Source organism: Aquarana catesbeiana, linkage group LG06, assembly GCF_042186555.1.
Source record: "Aquarana catesbeiana isolate 2022-GZ linkage group LG06, ASM4218655v1, whole genome shotgun sequence".
NCBI classification, from domain to species: domain Eukaryota; kingdom Metazoa; phylum Chordata; class Amphibia; order Anura; family Ranidae; genus Aquarana; species Aquarana catesbeiana.
The window spans coordinates 53,400,929-53,423,354 of record NC_133329.1 but is presented as its reverse complement, the minus strand read 5'-3'; the positions used below and the strand labels follow the sequence as shown (position 1 = coordinate 53,423,354).

Here is a 22,426-nt window from a genome sequence, read left to right as displayed (position 1 = left end):
TTCTGTCTACTTTTATTAGATTCGAAATTCGTAATTTTGTTAGTCATTTTTGTTTATTCTATTCGGTACGCTTCTTGTAATTTAGTAATTGTTACTTTTGTGGGATTGCCTTATGCTTTCTTTCCCGTTGATTCGTAGTTTCGTAACATTGTTTTGTTTTTGTTGATTCGAGTCTACTAGCGTGCTTCGAATGGATTCGTACATTCGTAAATACATCGCGGTCATTAGTAATCTCGTATTTTAGTTTCGTTTTCATTTTCAACACGCGGCTAGCCAGCTAATTAGCCTCCGCCCCTGTACACCATTTTGAGAGGGTGTACTGTGCATTGGTAGGGTGAGGTGTGGGAGCTGGGAGGAGCAGAGAGCAGAGAGTGAGATAGTTGTTTTGGTAGTTGTTTTTGTGTGGTTTGGTTGTTGCAATTACTATTAGAATATCTGGGAGTGAGAATGGACGTGTGAGTCGTCTAGTGAGTGAGAATGTTGGTGTTAGTGAGTGTGTTGGTATGAGAGTTTTTGCCGTGACTGCGAGTGGAGGGGAGCGGAGGAGTGGAGTAGGGGACTCAGGGGAGAGGAGTGGAGGGGAGCGGAGGAGTGGAGGAGGGGACTCAGGGGAGAGGAGTGGAGGGGAGCAGAGGAGTAGAGGGGAGCGGAGGAGTGGAGGAGGGGACTCATGGGAGAGGAGGCGTGGAGGGGAGAGGAGGCGTGTAGGGGAGGAGAGGCGTGGAGGGGAGGGGAGGCGTGGAGGGGAGGGGCGAGGCGGGGAAGAGAGGTGTGGAGGGGAGGAGAGAAGAGGAGGGGACGGGAGGCGTAGAGGGAAAAGGAGGCGTGGAGGGGAGAAGAGGCGTGGAGGGGAGAGGCGTAGAGGGGAGGAGAGGCGTATAGGGGAGAGTATTGTTGAGGAGAGGAGGAGTGGAGGGGAGGAGAGGCATGGAGGGGAGAGTATTGTTGGGGAGAGGAGGAGTGGAGGGGAGAGGAGTGGAGGTGAACGGAGGCCTGTAGTGGAGCCAAGGCCTGGAAGAGAGTGTGGAGGTGGAGTGGAGCGGAAGCATGGCCAAAAACAGAGACATGTGTCCCCCACTACATCAGAGAGTGTGGACTCAGACATGCAGCAACCCCACCAAAGCAAGCGACAAAGATCAAGGGGGCCTGTATTTACCCAAGAGGAGAATGCTGCATTGGTTGCTGCAGTCCTAAGAGAAAAAGCGACACTCTTCTGCCAAACCGTGCCAACATCCGAGAAAGCAGCAGGCTGGGGACAAGTCTGGGACTCCGTGAATGCAGTCTCCAAGTTTAGCAGGCCCACCACTGGCGTCAGACACAGGTAATTATTCCAATATTCTTTCACACTGGGGCGGTGGGGACGTCGGCGGTAAAACAGCGCTATTTTTAGCGCTGCTTTACCGTCGTTATTGCAGCGGTATTCGGCCGCCAGCGGTGTGGTTTTAACCCCAGCTGGCGGCCAAAAAAGGGTTAAAACCGCTCGTATAGCGTGGCTATAGACGCGGTATTGCCGCGGTATTGGCGCAGTATAGCCGCGCTGTCCCATTGATTTCAATGGGCAGGAGCGGTGAAGGAGCTGTGAATACACCGCTCCTTCACCGCTCCAAAGTTGCGGCTTGCAGGAGTTTTTTTCTTCTCCTGCCAGCGCACCGCTTCAGTGTGAAAGCCCGACAGCAGCGGCTGTTTCGGGTCGGTTTGCAGGCGGTATTTTTAGCGCAATAACGCCTGCAAACCGCCCCAGTGTGAAAGGGCTCTTAGAACACACATTTGTAAAAAATACACAGTGTAATAGTCAATAAAAATTAACAGTTCTACTTTACAAAACTATTTATTTGGCACAGCCACATACAGAAGAGAACATTAACATACATGGAAATATTGTAACATAAAAAACCATCACTGTGTGAAACGACAGGTTGCTTTTCAAAAAAATAAATCAGTTTGGTTTCTATTTTATGTAACTAATAATGTTTATTTTTCATGTGCAGATTCTATGATTGTCGGGCGGCAGTCATCAAAAAGCTGAAGAAGCGTCTACGGGGAGAGCATATTACGGGAAAGCCTGTTGAGTTACGTGAGTGGGAGGTAAAGCTGAAAGATGGCCTTGGCCTTCTGGCAGAGGTTGTCCCTGGAGTCAGCAGCAGGGGTCCACATCAAAGAGCTGGTGGTGAGTAAAATGAAATATATCATTATATATTGCTGTTATATGGTTGTTTCAAGCTCACTATTATTTTTTATGACTATGCATGTGAAACTTACGTTTTTCTTTACATACATGTTTTCCAGATCGAGAAACATCATCTGTAGAGCGATCAACTCCAAGTCCATCCCATCGACATTCTGGTGAGTACCTAACACAAAGACAAAGGATGTATAATTAATGATAAACTTCTATTTAAAGTGGTGTTCCACCCTAAAAAAAAAAAAGTCATGATTGTGCCTAAAAAAAAAATAAAAAAAAACATTTGGATATTTTTTTTTTACTTACCTCTAAATGCCTGTTGCTAGGGGGTCCCTCGTAGTCTGCCTCTTCCAGTGCCTGCGCTGGTGACATCACTTCCCCCTCGGCACAGGAAGGGCTCAGCTCTGCTCCCTCTCTCCTGTCAATCATCTGGGACCCATTACAGGTCCCAGGTGACTGAGCGGCCAATCACGGTGCGCGGCGCCGCTCGCACATGCGCAGTGCAATGCCCACAGTTGCAATGCCGGCGCCACTGAACGGAGGGGGAGACGAGCGGGGCTTCAATCCCCCGCATCGCTGTACCCAGGGACAGGTAAGTGTCCAATTAAAAGTCAGCAGCTGCAGTATTTGTAGCTGCTGACTTTTAATTTTTTTTTTTGACTGGCCCTCCTCTTTAACATTTAAAGCAGGCATCACTAAATGGCGGACTGTGGGCCAGATGTGGACCAAGTCACTGTGCCACCTGGAACGCCACAATCCAGCCATTTAGGTGACGGTTCTGTCTGCCTCCCTCTGCCGCTGTCGCTATCGCAGAGCTGCTGAAAATAACTTCACAAGTTAAACAGCAGGTGATTGGTTGCCATGCGGCCCTAGCAACCAATCAACTGCTGGTTAACTTCAGCAGCACCTCCTGCTCCCACCCATTATTCAGTGCTGCTGTGTCTCCGGCTCTGTGTGCCCAAATAAGGTAGGATGGGGCAGCGCTGCAGGGGGGATGTGAAAGTGTCAAAGGTGCAGAGGCTGTGTAATGTGATGGGGGCCAAATATGCAGGGGGCTGTGTAATGTGAAGGGGGCCAGAGGTGCCGAGGCTGTGATGTGAAGGAGGATCGAGTTGCAGGGGGGTTAGGATGCAAAGGGGGAGGGCAGAGGACACAGGTGTGCTCAGGTGCTATGAAGGTGGGGGAGAAGATACCATTGTGAAGGGTGTTCAGATCAGAACACTACTGTCATGGGGAAACTAAAACAATCATGGGATTGTGTAATAAAAGAGGGGGGTGTACTATAAAAGGGCAGGCTATTCACCAAAATGTCAATTGGTCAATTTGCCAAGAAATATATCATCTCATCTGTTTTAACACATCATCAACTTCAGATTAGATTAGATTTTAACATTTCCAGTGCAAATTAAATCGGTAGTAAACCACGGAAGAAAAAAAAAAAACACCTGCAAGACAATAGCATAATGTGCTAGTATGCATCGCATACTAGCACATTATAAAATAAACGAGGCCCCAGCAGCCCAACCTGGCCAGCGCTATGACACGTTGCCTCGCCTTCTCTTCCGGGCGTCGACGCTGTGTGTGGCTGGAGGCGCTATGGGGTCTCTCCCACGCATGTGTGTGGGAGTCCAGTTTCCAGCGAGGTGCTTTGATTTTTCTGAACCGTCCGGCGTCCCAGAGCGCATGCACCGCCACTGACGTCAGCGGCTGCATCCGAGGTGGATATTTCCTAAACCGTACAGGTTTAGGGGATATTCATATTACCTACAGGTAAGCTTTATTATAGGATTACCTGTAGGTAAAAAAATGACAAAGTGGGGTATGCAATCCACTTTAATTCACCTCAGTGCACTTTTTTTATGCTTGGATTATAAAATATGTTGTTGTCGTCCAACATATACCAGGCAAAAATAATAAATAAAGCTGTTGACTTTATCTTGAACATTACCTTGACTCTTGTCTTTTCTTCCGTCTTTAACAGAAAGCCCGATCCGTATCCCGGACTCTCCAGAAGCATCAACTGGCAGGAAGCAGCAGACCATTACGCCTCAGGGTAAGTAGTGTACATAATCTGGAAAGAAACAGGACACACCATCATCATCATTCATCGATGTCCATGATATTATATACACACAGGCATTATCATCTAATAAACATTATTATTATTAAGGTCCATTTTCAAATCCATACACACATGACACCTCATACCTTCAGAACACGACTGTGAAGGGGAAACTGAAGTGAAGGGGGGGACTGAGGAAACTGAAGTAAGCATGGGATTGTGTAATAAAAGAGGGGGGTATAGTATAGTATATGTAAAAGGATATTCACAAAAGTGTTCATTGTTCAATTTGCCAAAAAATATAACATCTGTTTTAACACATTAGCAACTTTAGATTTGATTTTACAGTTCCAGTGCAAATTAAAGCGGCTTTAAACCACAGAAGAAAAAAAAAAGAAACCTGCAAGACAATGGCATAATGTGCTAGTATGCATCGCATAATAATAGCACATTATGAATTTCTATGAAATACCTTAGAACGAGGCCCCTGCAGGCCGACCCGGTCAGCGCTGAGCGGGCTGACACGTTGCCTCACCGTCTCTTCCGCGGTCGCGGGCTCCGGTGCTTCTGAGTGGCCGGAGCTGCAATGAGGTCTCTCCCACGCATGTGCGTGGGAGTCCTTTTACTGGTGAAGAGGTTTGATTTTTCTGCAGGGTCCAGCGGACCTTCAGAGCGCATGCACCACCGCTGGCCTCAGCGGCTGCATCTGAGGAGGATATCTCCTAAATAATATTCATTTTACGTACAGGTAAGCCTTATCACCTGTAGTGTTAAAATGACAAAGTAGGGTACACAATCCACTTTAATTCACCTCAGTGCACTTTTTTGTGAGTACAGACAGAGTATTAGCTCGAAGCTCAAACAAAAAAAAAACAACGTAGTGCTAGCATGATTAGGAGCATAGGGAAGCCGGGCAAGTCGGGATAAAAACATGTTGTCAGACAACATGGGGCTGCAGGGGATTGGGCAGACAGCGTGGTGGAGGGACTGCAAAAAGCCAGGAGTGTGGGGGAGACAAGGTGAAACCAGACATCCTGGGAGTACACGAGGAGGAGAAGCATTCCTGCCCGCCCTCCCTCCCTACATCGGCTTGGTTCCTTCTATTCTTACTTTTTTGTTGTATTGGTTGTTTTTGTTTATTTTACAGGGTACGTTCGGTTGGGTCTTTGGAGGTATTTTAAAATAACTTGCTGTGCTCAGATGATTGGGACCCATCTAAGGTATGGGTCACCGGTGGAATGCCAGTTATGGTGGATTAACTGATAGTTACAATGGTGTATCTGCAGAATGTGGTTAGTCTCCGAGTCAGTGCAGAGCGGTAGGGAGGGACCATGGAAGTAGTTTACACAGATACAAGGGAAACATTTTTGATACTTTGCCTCCAAAGGATCGTCAACCAAAAGAAAACAGACATTTTACTTCGATCTTTGTGTCAGTATATTTTTGGGCAATTATAGTTGGGCCAATAAGATGGGAATACAGTAATTTATGACACAAGGAGTCAGGATACATCTGGGGCACCTTTTATTTATAATGCTTTGATGTTGTAGTACAACTTATAACAGGCAAAAATAAATAGCGCTGTTGACTTAACTTTATCTGGAACATTACCTTGACTCTTTTCTTCCATCTTTAACAGAAAGCCCCAACCGTATCCCTCCAGCGTCATCTGGCAGAAAACAGTGGCCCAATACTCCTCAGGGTAAGTACACAAGCTGCCAATATAAAGAAACAGGAGACACCATAATCATCTACTAGGGATGAGCCGAACACCCCCCGGTTCGGTTCGCACCAGAACCCGCAAACGGACCGAAAGTTCGCACGAACGTTAGAACCCCATTGACGTCTATGGGACTCGAACGTTCGAAATCAAAAGTGCTCATTTTAAAGGCTAATTTGCATGGTATTGTCCTAAAAAGGGTTTGGGGACCCGGGTCCTACCCCAGGGGACATGTATCAATGCAAAAAAAACTTTTAAAAACGGCCGTTTTTTCGGGAGCAGTGATTTTAATAATGCTTAAAGTAAAAAAAAAAAAAAGTGAAATATTCCTTTAAATATCGTACCTGGGGGGTGTCTATAGTATGCCTGTAAAGTGACGCGTGTTTCCCATGTTTAGAACAGTCCCTGCACCAAATGTCATTTTTAAAGGAAAAAATCTCATTTAAAACTGCTTGCGGGTTTAATGTCATGTCGGGTCATGGCAATATGGATGAAAATCAGTGAGACAAACGGCATGGGTACCCCCCAGTCCATTACCAGGCCCTTTGGGTCTTGTATGGATATTAAGGGGAACCCCGCACCCAAATTAAAATAAGGAAAGGTGTGGGGCCACCAGGCCCTATATACTCTGAACAGCAGTATACAGGCGGTGCAAACAAGACAGGGACTGTAGGTTTGTTGTTAAGTAGAATCTGTTTGTAATTTTGAACATTTTTAACGTGTTTAGCTCCAGCCAAAAAATCTTTTCTAAGCTTTTTGGAAAACATAGGGAAGGGTTATCACCCCTGTGACATTTGTTTTGCTGTCTTTCCTCCTCTTCAGAAGATTTCACCTCACTTTTTTGTCCCAATGAAAAATGTTTTTTGAAAATTTGGGTTTTTTTGTGGAACAAGGATTGGAAAGCATCAGTGGAAAGGAGAAATTGTTTTCCCATATTAACTCTTACAGGAGAGAATTTCCCTTCCTAGGGGTAGATTTCATCTCACTTCCTGTTGTCTCCTTCCGTTTGCAAGTAGGAGTCGTTTGTAAGTTAGATGTTTGAAAGTAGGGTCCTGCCCTATATACTCAGCAGAAATTTGGGCCTTAGGTGTTGCTGTGGCCACAACACTGTAAGCCCTCACAGGGCCCTGCTGTGAAATATTAGATCAAGAATTGTAATTACATGCCCCTGTTGAACAGGAGCTGAAAAATTAGGCCTTAGGCACTGGTGCTGGTGCCACAACACTGCAACCCCTCACAGACACTCTAGTTGGAACGCAGGAACGAGCCCTGCTGCAAAGTATTGCTTCAAAAATTGTAATTACACGCCCCTGTTAGACAGGGGCAGAAAAATTGGGCCTTAGGCACTGGTGCTGGTGCCACAACACTGCAACCCCTCACAGACACTCTAGTTGGAACGCAGGAACGAGCCCTGCTGCAAAGTATTGCATCAAAAATTGTAATTACACGCCCCTGTTAGACAGGGGCAGAAAAATTGGGCCTTAGGCACTGGTGCTGGTGCCACAACACTGCAACCCCTCACAGACACTCTAGTTGGAACGCAGGAACGAGCCCTGCTGCAAAGTATTGCATCAAAAATTGTAATTACACGCCCCTGTTAGACAGGGGCAGAAAAATTGGGCCTTAGGCACTGGTGCTGGTGCCACAACACTGCAACCCCTCACAGACACTCTAGTTGGAATGCAGGAACGAGCCCTGCTGCAAAGTATTACATCAAAAATTGTAATTACACGCCCCTGTTAAACAGGGGCTGAAAAATTGTGCCTTAGGCACTGGTGGTGGCGCCCAGAACCAAAAATGTTCTTACAAGCTATCAGCGTGATGATTGAGGAGGAAGAGGATAATTACTCAGGGATAGTCACTCAGCATCAGCATAGGCAGTCTTTGAAGGGATCTGAGATTTCAAAAAAAATTATTCGGTTACATCAGCATCAGGTGCTTGGTAGCTGGTGGTGATCCAAGACTCATTCATTTTTATGAAGGTCAGCCGATCGACCGAGTCGGTGGACAGACGCACCCTGTGATCGGTTACCACGCCTCCAGCAGCACTGAATGTGCGTTCCGAAAGAACGCTGGATGCAGGACAGGGCAGTAGCTCAATTGCATACTGTGCAAGCTCTGGCCAGTGATCCATCCTCAAGACCCAGTAACCCAGAGGATTTTCGGTGGGAAAGGTGTCCAAGTCTGATCTTGCCCCTAGGTATTCCTGCACCATGTAAAACAGACGCTGGCGATGGTTGCTGGAACCGATCATACCTTGGGGCTGCAGACCAAAAAATTGTCTGAACGCATCGGTCAGACGGCCACCTTCTCCACCGCTCCTTCTTTGACTGACCGAAGCCTCAGCAACACGTTGTCCAGAAACAGGAGTTTGTAACCTCCCAGTCTCTGGGAACGCGTTGCACAGACCTTTCTGCAAGGCCTCCCGAAGATGTTTCATCCTCTGCTCCCTCTGCGATGGCAAGATAAGGTCCGCAACCTTACCCTTGTAACGTGGATCAAGGAGGGTTGCCAGCCAGTATTGGTCCTTCTCCTTGATACCACGAATACGAGGATCCTTACGCAGGCTTTGCAGGATCAGGGAGGCCATGCAGCGTAGGTTTGCTGAGGCATTCGGTCCGGAGTCCTCTGGGTCACTAAGAACGACATGGTCCGCAGCCACCTCCTCCCAGCCACGTACAAGTCCATGTGTTTCTTGGGACTGATCCCTTAAAGACTGCTGCTGATGCTGAGTGCCAGGCTCCACCTCCATACTGACACAATCTTCCTCCTCCTCCTCTTCCTCCTCGTCCTCTTCCTGTGTGATCGGCGGGCACGCAGGAACACTGTCTGGATAAAGGGGGCCTTGAGAGCTAAGGAAGTCCTCCTCTTCCTGCCTCTGTTCTGCCTCAAGTGCCCTGTCCATTATTCCACGCAGCGTGTGCTCCAACAGGTGGACAAGGGGGACAGTGTCACTGATGCATGCACTGTCACTGCTCACCATCCTCGTGGCCTCCTCGAATGGTGACAGGACAGTGCATGCATCCCTGATCATGGCCCACTGGCGTGGGGAAAAAAAACCAAGCTCCCCTGACCCTGTCCTGGTGCCATAGTCGCACAGGTACTCATTGATGGCCCTCTGCTGCGTGTGCAGCCGCTGCAGCATGGCCAACGTTGAGTTCCACCTGGTGGGCATGTCACAGATTAGGCGGTTCTTGGGCAGGTTAAACTCCTTTTGGAGGTCCGTCAGCCGAGCACTGGCATTATATGACCGGCGGAAATGCACACAGACTTTCCTGGCCTGCCTCAGGACATCCTGTAAGCCCGGGTACCTGCCCAAGAACCGCTGCACCACCAAGTTAAGGACGTGAGCCAAACAGGGCACATGGGTCATTTGTCCCTGTCGGAGGGCAGAGAGGAGGTTGGTGCCATTGTCGCAAACCACCATTCCTGCCTTAAGTTGGCGTGGCGTCAACCACCTCTGAACCTGCCCCTGCAGAGCTGACAGAACCTCTGCCCCAGTGTGGCTCCTGTCCCCCAAGCACACCAGCTCAAGCACCGCATGGCATCTTTTGGCCTGCGTACTTGCGTAGCCCCTTGAACGCCTACGGAGCACCGCTGGTTCCGAGGAAGAGGCCATGGAGGAAGAAGAAGAGGAGGGGGTGGAGGAGAGAGGTGTGTCACAATCAGCATTTTGGAGGCGTGGTGGCGGAACAACCTCCAACACTACTGCACCTTGTCCTGCATCCTTCCCAGCTGCCAGCAGAGTCACCCAATGCGCCGTGAAACTTAGGTAACGTCCCTGTCCATGCCTGCTGGACCATGAGTCAGCGGTAATATGCACCTTACCGCTGACCGCCCTGTCCAGCGAGGCATGGACATTGCCTTCCACATGCCGGTAGAGAGCCGGAATCGCCTTCCGTGAGAAAAAGTGGCGTTTGGGTACCTGCCACTGAGGAACCGCACATTCCACAAACTCACGGAAGGGGGCAGAGTCTACCAACTGAAAAGGCAGCAGTTGAAGTGCTAGCAATTTTGCCAAGCTAGCATTCAACCGCTGGGCATGTGGATGGCTGGGAGCAAACTTCTTTCGGCGGTGCAGCAGCTGGGGCAGGGAAATTTGCCTGGTACAATCTGACGTCGGTGTACCAAAAGCAGATTGCCCACAAGTACTTGGCTGTGACACACCTAATTCTACACCTTCATTCCTCTCACTGCAGGTCTCAGAGAGGACTGAAGGTCTAGTGGGGTTGGAAATCTCAGCTGATGAGGAGCAAGGAGAGATCCTCTTTGTTCTTTGGTGTGGGTCTTTTAGATACGCTTGCCAACGAACTGCATGGCAGGTCAACATATGTCTGGTCAAGCATGTGGTACCCAAGCGGGAGATATTTTGGCCACGCGAGATACGCTTGAGACATATGTTGCAAATAGCAGCGGTGCGATCTGATGCACTCGTCTCAAAAAAGGCCCACACCAAAGAACTTTTTGAATAACGCGCAGAGACTGCAGCGCCCTGCACATGTGGAGCTTTGGGGTGTGATGCAGTCAATGTGCTGCCCTTAGGCTGGCCCCTGGAGGGCATCCTGCCTCGTTGGTGATGTGCTGCCGCCTCCTCCTCCTCCTCCTCCTCCTCCTCCTCTCTCCTATCAGGCACCCACGTTGAGTCAGTGACCTCATCATCCCCTCCCTCCTCATCACTGGAGCAAACCTGGCAGTATGCTGCAGCAGAGGGAGCATGACTGCCAGATTGCTGTCCTTCTTGGGCACCCCCTCTGTCCGCGCTCATGTTACTGCCTTCATCGAGCTCAGTATCGTCATCAGAGCCTTCCAAACGCTGGGCATCCTCCTGGAGCATGTACCCAACACTGTGGTCAAACAGTTCGAGGGAATCCTCATGAGGACATGGTGGAGCTAGGGAAGGAGTCACTGATGACATTGAGCTGAGGGAAGAGGCCGCTGCTTTGCCAGACAAAGCACCCTGGGCATGGGTGAGAGAGGATGAGGAGGATGAGGACGGCTTGGTCATCCACTCGACCAAGTCTTCCGCATGTTGCGGCTCAACACGGCCAGCTGCCGAAAAAAAGGCCAAGCGTGTCCCATGGCCACGTGCTGATGAGGATGCACCGTCTCCACGACCAGCACTAGACACAGAGCCTGCTTGCCCTCTCTTATTGGCTTGTGACTGTCTGCCTCTCCTTCTTGGCCTTCCAGACATACTAATGGCCTGTAGCTGCACTAAGCTGGGATAGAACACCTGTAATTTTCTTCAAGTAGCTTTATATACTGTAACCAGACAAGCCTGCCTGTCAGTAGGAAGATAACAGGAACGGATCTAGCTGAACACTGTGAGCAGGACGCACTGTACTAAATGTAAATAGTCTAGCTGCCTGACCGTGGTACTAATAGGATCAAATAGAACACCTGTAATTTTCTTCAGGTAGCTTTATATACTGTAACCAGACAAGCCTGCCTGTCAGTAGGAAGATAACAGGAACGGATCTAGCTGTACACTGTGAGCAGGACGCACTGTACTAAATGTAAATAGTCTAGCTGCCTGACCGTGGTACTAATAGGATCAAATAGAACACCTGTAATTTTCTTCAGGTAGCTTTATATACTGTAACCAGACAAGCCTGCCTGTCAGTAGGAAGATAACAGGAACGGATCTAGCTGAACACTGTGAGCAGGACGCACTGCACTAAATGTAAATAGTCTAGAAGATAACAGGAACGGATCTAGCTGAACACTGTGAGCAGGACGCACTGCACTAAATGTAAATAGTCTAGAAGATAACAGGAACGGATCTAGCTGAACACTGTGAGCAGGACGCACTGCACTAAATGTAAATAGTCTAGAAGATAACAGGAACGGATCTAGCTGAACACTGTGAGCAGGACGCACTGCACTAAATGTAAATAGCAGGAACGGATCTAGCTGAACACTGTGAGCAGGACGCACTGCACTAAATGTAAATAGTCTAGAAGATAACAGGAACGGATCTAGCTGAACACTGTGAGCAGGATGCACTGCACTAAATGTAAATAGCAGGAACGGCTCTAGCTGAACACTGTGAGCAGGACGCACTGCACTAAATGTAAATAGCAGGAACGGATCTAGCTGAACACTGTGAGCAGGACGCACTGCACTAAATGTAAATAACAGGAACGGATCTAGCTGAACACTGTGAGCAGGACGCACTGCACTAAATGTAAATAGTCTAGAAGATAACAGGAACGGATCTAGCTGAACACTGTGAGCAGGACGCACTGCACTAAATGTAAATAGCAGGAACGGATCTAGCTGAACACTGTGAGCAGGACGCACTGCACTAAATGTAAATAGCAGGAACGGATCTAGCTGAACACTGTGAGCAGGACGCACTGCACTAAATGTAAATAGCAGGAACGGATCTAGCTGAACACTGTGAGCAGGACGCACTGCACTAAATGTAAATTGCAGGAACGGATCTAGCTGAACACTGTGAGCAGGACGCACTGCACTAAATGTAAATAGTCTAGAAGATAACAGGAACGGATCTAGCTGAACACTGTGAGCAGGACGCACTGCACTAAATGTAAATAGCAGGAACGGATCTAGCTGAACACTGTGAGCAGGACGCACTGCATTAAATGTAAATAGTCTAGATAGAAGATAACAGGAACGGATCTAGCTAAACTGAATACAGTGTATATATATATATATGCAACACCTGGGATGCATATATATACACAATACACTGTAAGTGCAGCTAACTGACTGACTGTTCTGCCTAATCTATCTAACTCAAATCAAATGACACTGTCTCTCTCTCTCTCTATCTCTCAGCACACCGGAACACACACTACACAGGGCCGCCGTGCAGGCGGCCTTATATAGTGTGGGGTGTGTACTAAATCCCCTGAGCCATAATTGGCCAAAGCCACCCTGGCTTTGGCCAATTACAGCTCTCTCTACTGACGGCGCTGTGATTGGCCAAGCATGCGGGTCATAGTGCATGCTTGGCCAATCATCAGCCAGCAATGCACTGCGATGCCGCAGTGAATTATGGGCCGTGACGCGCCACACGAATTTAGCGCGAACGGCCCATAACGTTCGCAATTCGGCGAACGATCGAACAGCCGATGTTCGAGTCGAACATGGGTTCGACTCGAACACGAAGCTCATCCCTATCATCTACACATTACACACAGTCATTATTATCCCCTTCCCACCGAGCGTACGCAGATGTGCAGCCTAGACTTTCAGGGGTTATACCGGGAAGATGCCCGCAGCTGCAGGCATCATCCCGTTACTGTTTTGTAGAGCGGGCGATCGGCTTTCCAAGTATAACAACCGATGCGGCTAAAAGCTGCTCGGCTGTTATACCGGAGGAGCAAGAGGGGACTCCCCCCCCCTCCCGCCGCCTCCTGCTGCTCTTACCAGGCCTCCCGATCCACCGGGAGGCCTGATCACCAATCTGCCATCTCGGGTACTGCCGGCTGCTGACAGTCTGGAACGAAGCTGAGAGCGGCTTCGTTCCAGTCTTCTAATTGTAAATGCGGAAGCGACGTCATGACCTCACTTCCCGTCTACTCGGTTGCCAGTGGCGCCTGTTTTAAAAAAAATATACAGTATTCAGAATTGCCCAAAATGGCGATCTGAATACTGTGAAGTGCAAAGGAGGGATCGGGGGTCTTTTAGACCCCCGATCCCTCCATAAAGAGTACCTGTCACCACCTATTACTGTCACAAGGGATGTTTACAACAGCTCGCTCACTAAAAAACGCATACGGAAGTTGCGCCCGCACATGTTAATGGTGGTTAAATCGCACATGTGAGGTATCGCCGCGATCGTCACAGCGAGATAAATAACTCTAGCATTAGGCCTCCTCTGTAACTCTAACCTGGTAACCGTAAAAAAAAATTAAAGAGTCGCCTATAGAGATTTTTAGGTACCGTAGTTTGTCACCATTCCACGAGTGCGTGCAATTAAAAAGCGTGACATGTTTGGTATTTATTTACTCGGCATAACATCATCTTTCACATTATACCAAAAAATTGGGCTAACTTTACTGTTTTTTTCTTTTTTAAATTCATGAAAGTGTCCCTTTTACCAAAAAAATGTTGTGTTTAAAACACCGCTGCACAAATACCGTGTGATAACAAATATTGCAACAATCACCATTTTATCCTCTAGATTCTCTGCAAAAAAATATATATAATGTTTGGGGGCTCTAAGTAATTTTATAGCAAAAAAATACGGATTTTAACTTGTAAACACCAAATGTCAAAAATAGGCTTAGTCATGAAAGGGTTAACATATAAAAGATATTACCATCCATTTTCATACACACAACTCATACTTCAATCACTTCTCCATGAAATCATACAGTGAAGTGTTGTGTTTTAAAGTAGTAAACAATGAAGTGGATTTACACAAAATTACAGTGCAAAATGTGGTGCAGCTCTGTAGAGAAATCAATCAGCTTCCAGATTTTTTTGGGAAAGCTTAATTAAACAAGCTAAAGTTAGAAGCTGATTGGTTTCTGCATAGCTTCACCAGAGTTAGCACTGTGTCCAGTGTTAGTAAATCAACCCTAATGTTTGTATGTGTAACCTAGAATTGTTTATGAATGCTATCGTCAACATTTGCTATCTCTTCTATTTTAGATCAACAAGACCAGCCAGAGGGGAGAGCGCAGTGCAGCCCGCACTCGCCTGTCCTTATTTTGGAGGGTATAGAGCTGCAGAATGAGCCAGAATTGAGACCTGCTATGTCACAGACTCCTGCCTTCTCCCCATGGCCAGAGGAGGAGGTCAGGGGCCAAAGTTCAGGCATGCTGCTGCCACCATGTACTGCTGCTCCCAGTGTGCATGTACTGCAGTCGCCACCTCCTGTCCGGGTGCCAACTGCACCGGGCTTAACTGCACAAATTGAGAGGCTCCTTAGTGAAGTGAGGAGATTGACAACTGAAAATAGAAGGCAGTCACGGGACATGAGAAGGCTTACCCGGACCATACATCTCATAGGCAGACAGCAAATGGACCATTTTGAATTGTTGTTGAGCCGGGTAAACCAACAGCACAACCAGGCAATGGAGCATTTGAGACTCTCATTGATGGAAGCAATTTCCAGGCACAATGCTCCATTGCCTGGGAGCTCGTCTGTTAGTACAGAAAGCAGCAGAGAACCCTCTCCTTCTGAAAACTGAGGGTTAGTTCTTCCTCTGCCCCAGGACCCAAAGCAGCTCAGTTCACCGTTTTGTTTAGAGTTGTATATATATATATATATATATATATATATATATATATATATATATATATATATATGTATACGTGTTAACATACATGTTATTTTTCTACGTTTGTTTGTGCAAATAAATGCAAATAATTTTCGCCAAATAAAAGCATACTTTAGTGCCTTTATTTTGATTATTATGTGATATTTTACACTTTATTACATATCTGGTTGCTTATTGCTTGATAATAATACACATGCTATCACACATGGTAATCATCAACTTAAAAAGAACATCTTTGCCAGTTGTCACCAACAACTTAATTTAGATTTAGCTAGGTATTATACTGGCTCACTGACCTTACTATTCTCTTTTTATTTCCGCATCATTATATGTTCTAGTTCAAAGTTGCAGTAACAGAAATGGAAAAAGTATTAGTAATGAATACTAATACTATTTCCATTTCTGTTACTGAAACTTTGGACTACAACATATAATGATCTGGAAAAGTGTATAAGTGTTCAGTATACAGCTTTCTTGATTTTATGTTTGAAATGAACATGCATGCATCACTTGAGATTCCCTCTATGTAGGGATGCACTGATACCGATATTGGATACAAGCAATTTTTGATCTGTATTCGTCAATACCAAATGACTGCCAATCAAGAATCTGGGAGGCCTGGCTTCCTGATGAGCTGTGAAGCTGGCATCACACTCTCTAACAGTACCTGGATGCACCTGAATGGTCTTTGGTATTGAAGACGAGTACAGAGAAATAATTACTAGAATCCAATACTGCTATTGTGCATCCCTACATACATGTTTGCCGTTATTTTTACATCCTAAAAGATGTGTATGGTTAATGCGTACCTGTGAAGTCTTCAACTTGTATGTGTCTGTCATGATGAAGTCTCATCCACTCATTCCAGTGGTACTTACACTACATTGGCAAATAAAACAAGAGTTACATAAATGAATGGAAATCAATGATGGATGGGGGAGTATGTGGGCAGTTGAGCAACTCACCTATTTCTGACTCACGGCAACGCGATAACAGTCTTTCCTTCCTTGTTGTGGATGATGACTTTCCAGAGTGCCAACTTACAAGTGTCATGTTGCCAACAATGTGGCCTGGAAATTGCATAAATATCTTGGTGAACTGGATATATTAGCAGCAAAAAACTTTTTGCCACGATGTAGGTGCCATCAGAGGGTTGAACGAAAAAACATTTTGGTGGTGGGGGTATAGGAGACTCGTAGTACCATTGTAGGCCTTCATTTTCATGTGTCTGTATATGTATATTAGCATAGCAGCAGACTCAGTATCACCACTATTTCCACTACCAATACTACAAGTATAGGAGTAAGCAAGCAACAGCCAGGTTGGCAAGCTGCATAACACAACAACCAAAACTACAACATTTTTAACTTAATAAATACAAATCCAGCAGCTTGAGCCAGTTTTGACACCTGTCAAGGTAGTGAAACCCCGACAGAAGGCAATCCTCCAAGGTGCTGTTTGCACTCATGCGTGGTCTGTGCTTTCCTGATATATTGCATGACCATGTGCGCAGTCGCACTGCCAAACGGTTTGCCTTTCCCCTTCATGGTGTTGCTTATACCAAACTTAAAGGGAATGCGTTTGTGTTCCAGTGTCCTAAGTATTGGAGATTTGAGAAGAAGGCAGGGGGAGTGGAAACAACAGGAGTTAGGAGGACTTTCAGCAGGTAAGTTTCACGAACTGAATGTTTTAAAGTTTTAATTTATATGTACAAATGATACAGCTGTCCCATTTATTTGTTATGATACTAAATGACACAGTTGTCTCAAAAGGACAACTATTTAAGTTAGACTACCAGATCAGTAGCTAACCTTGGACAGGAAAATGGCAGGGCAGGAGGTATGAGGTGGGACTTAGTAGGGGATCATTCCATGCCAAATCATCACAAACCAAATGGAACTTTGTTTTCAACCTGACCATCTCAGTTGTTCATTATATTTGATAGGATGGTATAGGGTCAGAAATGGAGTAACTAACTACCATATTTAAGCCCTCACATAAATGGTCAGGATGGGATATCTGATGATTTCTGGCATGGAATGAGGACCTTAGGGGAGACGTGGGACTCGGTCAGGTGGAGAATTCGAAATTATGTTAACATGGATGAGTATAATTTTTTTATTCAGCATCAAACTCAAGAGCAGGGTAACCAAGCTTTGGCAGGTTGACTTTTTAAAAAGCCATTTGCTCTAAGAGCTGGTTAAGCAATTGTGAGCGCTGAGGGCATAAAATATTTCCTGTTACAGAAAACACCTGCTCACTCTGGACCGTGGTTGAGGGACAGGAAAGAAGCTCTTGGGCTACCGAGGACAAAGCAGGCCACACACCCTTCTTCTCATCCCAAAAACTTAAGGGATCTGTACTGGGGGGCAAAGGAGGTTCTGCTAGGTAAGCCCTAACTATGTCACCAGCACTTTTTTCTTTTCTAGGGGGCTGTTTAGTGGGTCCCACAAAACTGTCAAGTGCCTCAGCCCAAAAGGCTGATGCTCTGGAGGAGTGAGCACTGGCAGCAGTGCTGCTAGTATTAGCTAACAGAGTATCATCAGACATCTCCAGCTCATCTTCTTCTCCCTCCTCTAATGCCCCGTACACACGGTCGGACTTTGTTCGGACATTCCGACAACAAAATCCTAGGATTTTTTCAGACGGATGTTGGCTCAAACTTGTTTTGCCTACACACGGTCGCACAAAGTTGTCGGAATTTCCGATTGCCAACAACGCGGTGACATACACCACGTACGACGAGACTAGAAAAGGCCGGTTCAGAACCAAGAGCGGCACCCTTTGGGCTCCTTTTGCTAATCTCGTGTTAGTAAAAGTTTGGTGAGAGACGATTCGCGCTTTTTCAGACTCGTGGCTTTCAGATAGTTTTCTGACGTTCAGTTTGTGCTTGTGGGTTTGTATCTGCTCTTCAGTGCGTGCAGTCAGTTCGTATCGGAGTTTTCTGTGTGATCTTGCCCGCTCGTTGCTGTTTTTCAGGTCGCTCTTCACAGGCCTTGCTGTTCTTCAGTGCGTTCTGTTACTTCGTTCTGAGCAGCCGACCGTTTTCTAGCCATGTTTCGTATGCGTACTCCTCGTACAGTTCGTGCTGTGCGGGGGCTTGGTGTTGGGGTCCTGACCTTGACACAAGTCCAGTCCATGAACAGGGTGGGGAGGAGTTCATGGACCAAGAATTGGTTGCTTCAGCGTGACCAGTTCTCTCATATGCCTTTGCTCCGTGAGAATAATCCTGATGATTTCAGGAACTTTCTCAGGATGACGGACCCCGTGTTTCCCCGTTTGTTGGCTTTGCTGACCCCCTATATTAGCAGGCAGGATACCTGCATGAGGCAAGCCATCACTGCGGAGCAGAGGTTGGTCGCTACCTTGCGGTATTTGGCCACAGAGAGAAGTCTGCAGGACCTCAAGTTCTCGACAGGCATCTCCCCCCAGGCTCTTCTTTGTGGACATTTACTGCTTGTGTTTGTTTGAGCTGACAGAAATGTGTGGAGTGCAGAAAATGTCGTGATTGTGTAACCTTATACAAAGCACTGTTGGCTGTTATTTACTAAATGCAAAGACACTTTTCACTACAAGTGCACTTGCAACTGCACTGAAACTGCACTTGTAGTGCAAAGTGGATTTCCCCTTAGGAAATTACCCCCATTTTCTCATAAAGCAACAATTACATCACCCCAAAAGTGTTGTAGTGTTGAGACAATAATCCACACATTCTTGATGAACAATCTTTTTAATACCTGCACAATCACATGTGCATTTACCAAAGGTTTTTCTGACAAACCAACATGTTTGTTGTATAACAATTTTTGTGGTGTCATTATCCAAAATCAAAATGTGCATTTTATAGAAAACAGCCCTGTGTAAAACCCACAAGAAAGACACAAATCTTGATCTTACAAAGTTCACATTTGGTAGAACTGGAAGGCAATATCAGACATGAGTATTTAGGAACTGTGTTTGATATTGCGTTCAGATGGGGGGAAATCATCCCAGGAAAAGCCAAATTTGGAAGATGCCCACAAATTTCCCAATGTCAACATGTGCGACCTGCCATCACGGGGGATCAAGGGACGTGTTTTGGGGGAGAAAGCCCTTCCTCACCGTTACTTTATTATTGAGGAAGGGGTTGCACCCCCAAAACGCGTCCATTGATCTCCCGTGATGGCAGATAGCACATGTTGGCACACTGTGTGCATCCTCCAAATTTGGCTTTGGGAAAAATCACAAAAACATTTCGCACATTGTAGCACACAAAAGAAGAAAGTGATTTGGAGGGGTTTTAAACTCGCCCCAAAACATCAATGATGTTTTTATATTTTGGAATAACATCATTGATGTTTTGCTTGATGTTTTCCAATTGTAAATTACACCCCATGATCTCCCCGATCACGATCTGGGCACTTTCGGATGTGAAAGGATCTTCATCCACAACCTCACGATCACCTAAAAAGAGAGGAAACCCAAAATAAATTAGGTAAAAAAAAAATGCCGCCATTCATCTCTTATCTGAGCCTGTGGTCGCAGACACTCACCTGTTGTGGTGACTACTTCCACCACGTCTTCTTCCTCCTGCTCAGCTTGTGTTGGGGGGATTTCACCTTCTTCCAGAGGGGGGGGGGGGGGGGCTCTGGTCTCCTCGGATGAGGGATGTCCTCCGAGTCTTTTCTCCCCTATGTAAAACAAAAATGGTATAATTAGCACACAGATATTTGATGGCAGAACTATATAAAGATGAAACATTGCTTGGAAGTGGGGTACAATGATCTATTTTAGCCGAGTTCCAAGATGTAGCTTTTTTAGTGTCCTTTGTCAAGCTGCAATACTTTACCTGTTTGGTACAAGCTTCACAGATGGAGACCCCCCTATAGTATACACTGCAGCACCTGTGTGCCCCCCTAATAAAAATGGTGTTCTTGTGTCCCACACTAGTGCTCCAGCATCCAGATGTGAAAACAGCTGCTCAGTGTCCTCTCCTTACACAGAATCTAGTTTGCATTTCATTCTAGTAGCAAAGCCATCTACACAACCCAATTCTTTGAAGACAAGTATAGGGCGTCAAAATGGTGGCCAAATGCATATGGCCTAAACAATGGTATTTTATCGTCCGAAATAACAATGTGTGATCCGAACGAATAATGTGCCCATGAACATGAAAGTTACCATTTTAAACTGTACAACAGTTCCTAAAAGCACATGGAGCAGCACGAACGTAATAAACATAAAGAATAGGAACACAGCACAACTACTTACTTTTTTGCAGCACTCTCCGGATCTTTCTGTACTGCTCATGTTCTCGTAATTTCAGGTCCGACCACCGCTTCCTGAGCTGATCTTTCGATCGTCGTACCCCGAATTTCCGGTGCAGACTCCTGACCACTTTCGCCATGATCTTGGCCTTGCGGACATTGGGGTTGGGGTAAGGTCCATACTTCCCGTCATAGTCGGCCTTCTTCAGGATGTCCACCATCTCCAACATCTCCCCAAAGGACATATTTGAGTCCTTTAATCTCCTTCTGGATCGGGACGTTTCAGGCTCCAGCCTTTCCTCCTCCTCCTCCTCCTCGTTGCTGTACTTAGCACTATCCAGCTGTCTCTCTGCCATGTGCTCTTCCTCCACTGCGCCGAACGAAAAGGGGCGGGGACTAGACTAGAAAGAACGTCAGGGGCGGGCGGAGTTATACACATGCGCAGTGTGTATAAATCGTAACGCGCGCGTCTTACGTACGATCTGTGAGCGGAGGAAGGAGCATCGGAGACGCCGATTGTGCTAACAAAGGTAGGATCTAAACTTGGGCCTATACTGCTTCGAAATGGAAGCCTATATTGTAACAAGATTAGGGGAGTTTGGCCTGACATTAGGGTTTGTCTTGTGTTGTGTCTTGCAGAGAAAATGGATGGGTTCAACGACCACAATTTCCTGCCCCTGTTCATAGACAAGTACAGGGAGCTGCCCTGTCTGTGGCAAGTGAGACACCCCCACTATAACCATAAACAAAAGAGGCAGGCAGCGCTGGAGAAACTGCTGGAGTTGGTGAAGCCGGTGGTCCCCACAGCAACCATCCCTTATTTAAAAGCTAAAATTGGTGGCCTGAGGAGCACTTATCTTAGGGAGCGCAAGAAGGTCACAGGTTCCCAGAGATCGGGAGTGGCAGCAGATGACGTTTATGTCCCCAGGCTGTGATACTATGAGAGACTGCGATTTCTGTCAGACCGCACTGAAGTCAGGGAATCCCTCTCCACTCTTCCTTCCACGCTTCCTTCCATCCCAGCTGAGGCTTCCGATGTCCAACCTGGGCCTTCCAGCCAGGAAGAAGTGGAGGAGCCCAGCTGGAGTCAGGTATAGCATTCCTCTACAGATTTCTGGGCAATAAATAAATGATGTTTATTAGATGTTATTATTGATCACTAATTGCTGATTAAAAAAAGTGCTTTACATATCAATAGACAGTAGTGGGCACCCAAAATTGGGACAAGAATGAAAACTGCTGGGCTCAGAAGGATAGTCTGTTATATTTGTTAACATTCAATTTGCAGCAGTCAGGAGGTGAAAATTGTGTGTGATTTATGAATAAAAAACTAAAATTATGTCCCTTTTTCATACACAGGAAGACCTCAGCCAGGAGGAGGCTGTGGAATGTGGCTGCCAGGAGGAGACGGGGATTAGTGGCAGCCAGGAGGAGGCGGGGCTAAGTGGCAGCCAAGAGAAGCCAGGGACCAGTCGCAGCCTGACTGAGTCTCAGGTCCCTCCCCTCCGCCTGCCATATAAACGAGCCAGGAAGATGACTCCCAGTCCTGTGCAGGATTCAGCATACAGGCTGATCCAGGAGGCTTCGGCGTCCCTCCGAGCCTTCCCCAGTCCTGAAGAGGCCTTTGCCTGCATGGCTGCCACAAAATTGCAGGGCATGCAGGAGGGCCAACGCAAGATCTCTGAGGACCTGATTTATAAAGTCCTACATAAGGGGTTGAGTGGGGAACTGACACACAAGAAGGATGTCATGGAGAGGGACGATCCTCCTCCTCCTCCTCCTCCTGCTGCCACAACTCCACCACCACAGCCAAAGGCTGGAAGGAAGCATGGAGGGAAGACCAAAGAGTGATGACCCTGGGTTCAGTCTGGTCTGACAGAAGATGCAGTCTCTCGTATGACCACAGCCTGGGGACACAGATGTCATCTGCTGCTTTCCGGATCTCTGGGACTTCTG

General features: G+C 46.9%; 2 protein-coding genes across 4 annotated transcripts in view; one reads left to right on the top strand and one right to left on the bottom strand.

Annotated features, from left to right (window-relative positions):
* Window positions 1-15,211, top strand: part of LOC141148415 (uncharacterized) — a 332,754-nt gene extending 317,543 nt beyond the window's left edge. For all 3 annotated transcript variants that reach the window (XM_073635901.1, XM_073635902.1, XM_073635903.1), the window contains 5 exons: window positions 1,989-2,167; window positions 2,287-2,343; window positions 4,164-4,235; window positions 5,884-5,946; window positions 14,593-15,211. In XM_073635901.1, coding sequence (XP_073492002.1) covers window positions 1,989-2,167; window positions 2,287-2,343; window positions 4,164-4,235; window positions 5,884-5,946; window positions 14,593-15,134 — 913 coding nt within the window. In that variant the 3' untranslated portion in view covers window positions 15,135-15,211. The remainder of the gene's footprint in view (window positions 1-1,988; window positions 2,168-2,286; window positions 2,344-4,163; window positions 4,236-5,883; window positions 5,947-14,592) is intronic.
* Window positions 1-22,426, bottom strand: part of LOC141148418 (putative methyltransferase DDB_G0268948) — a 55,544-nt gene that overhangs the window by 20,782 nt on the left and 12,336 nt on the right. The gene's annotated exons all lie outside the window — the stretch shown is intronic.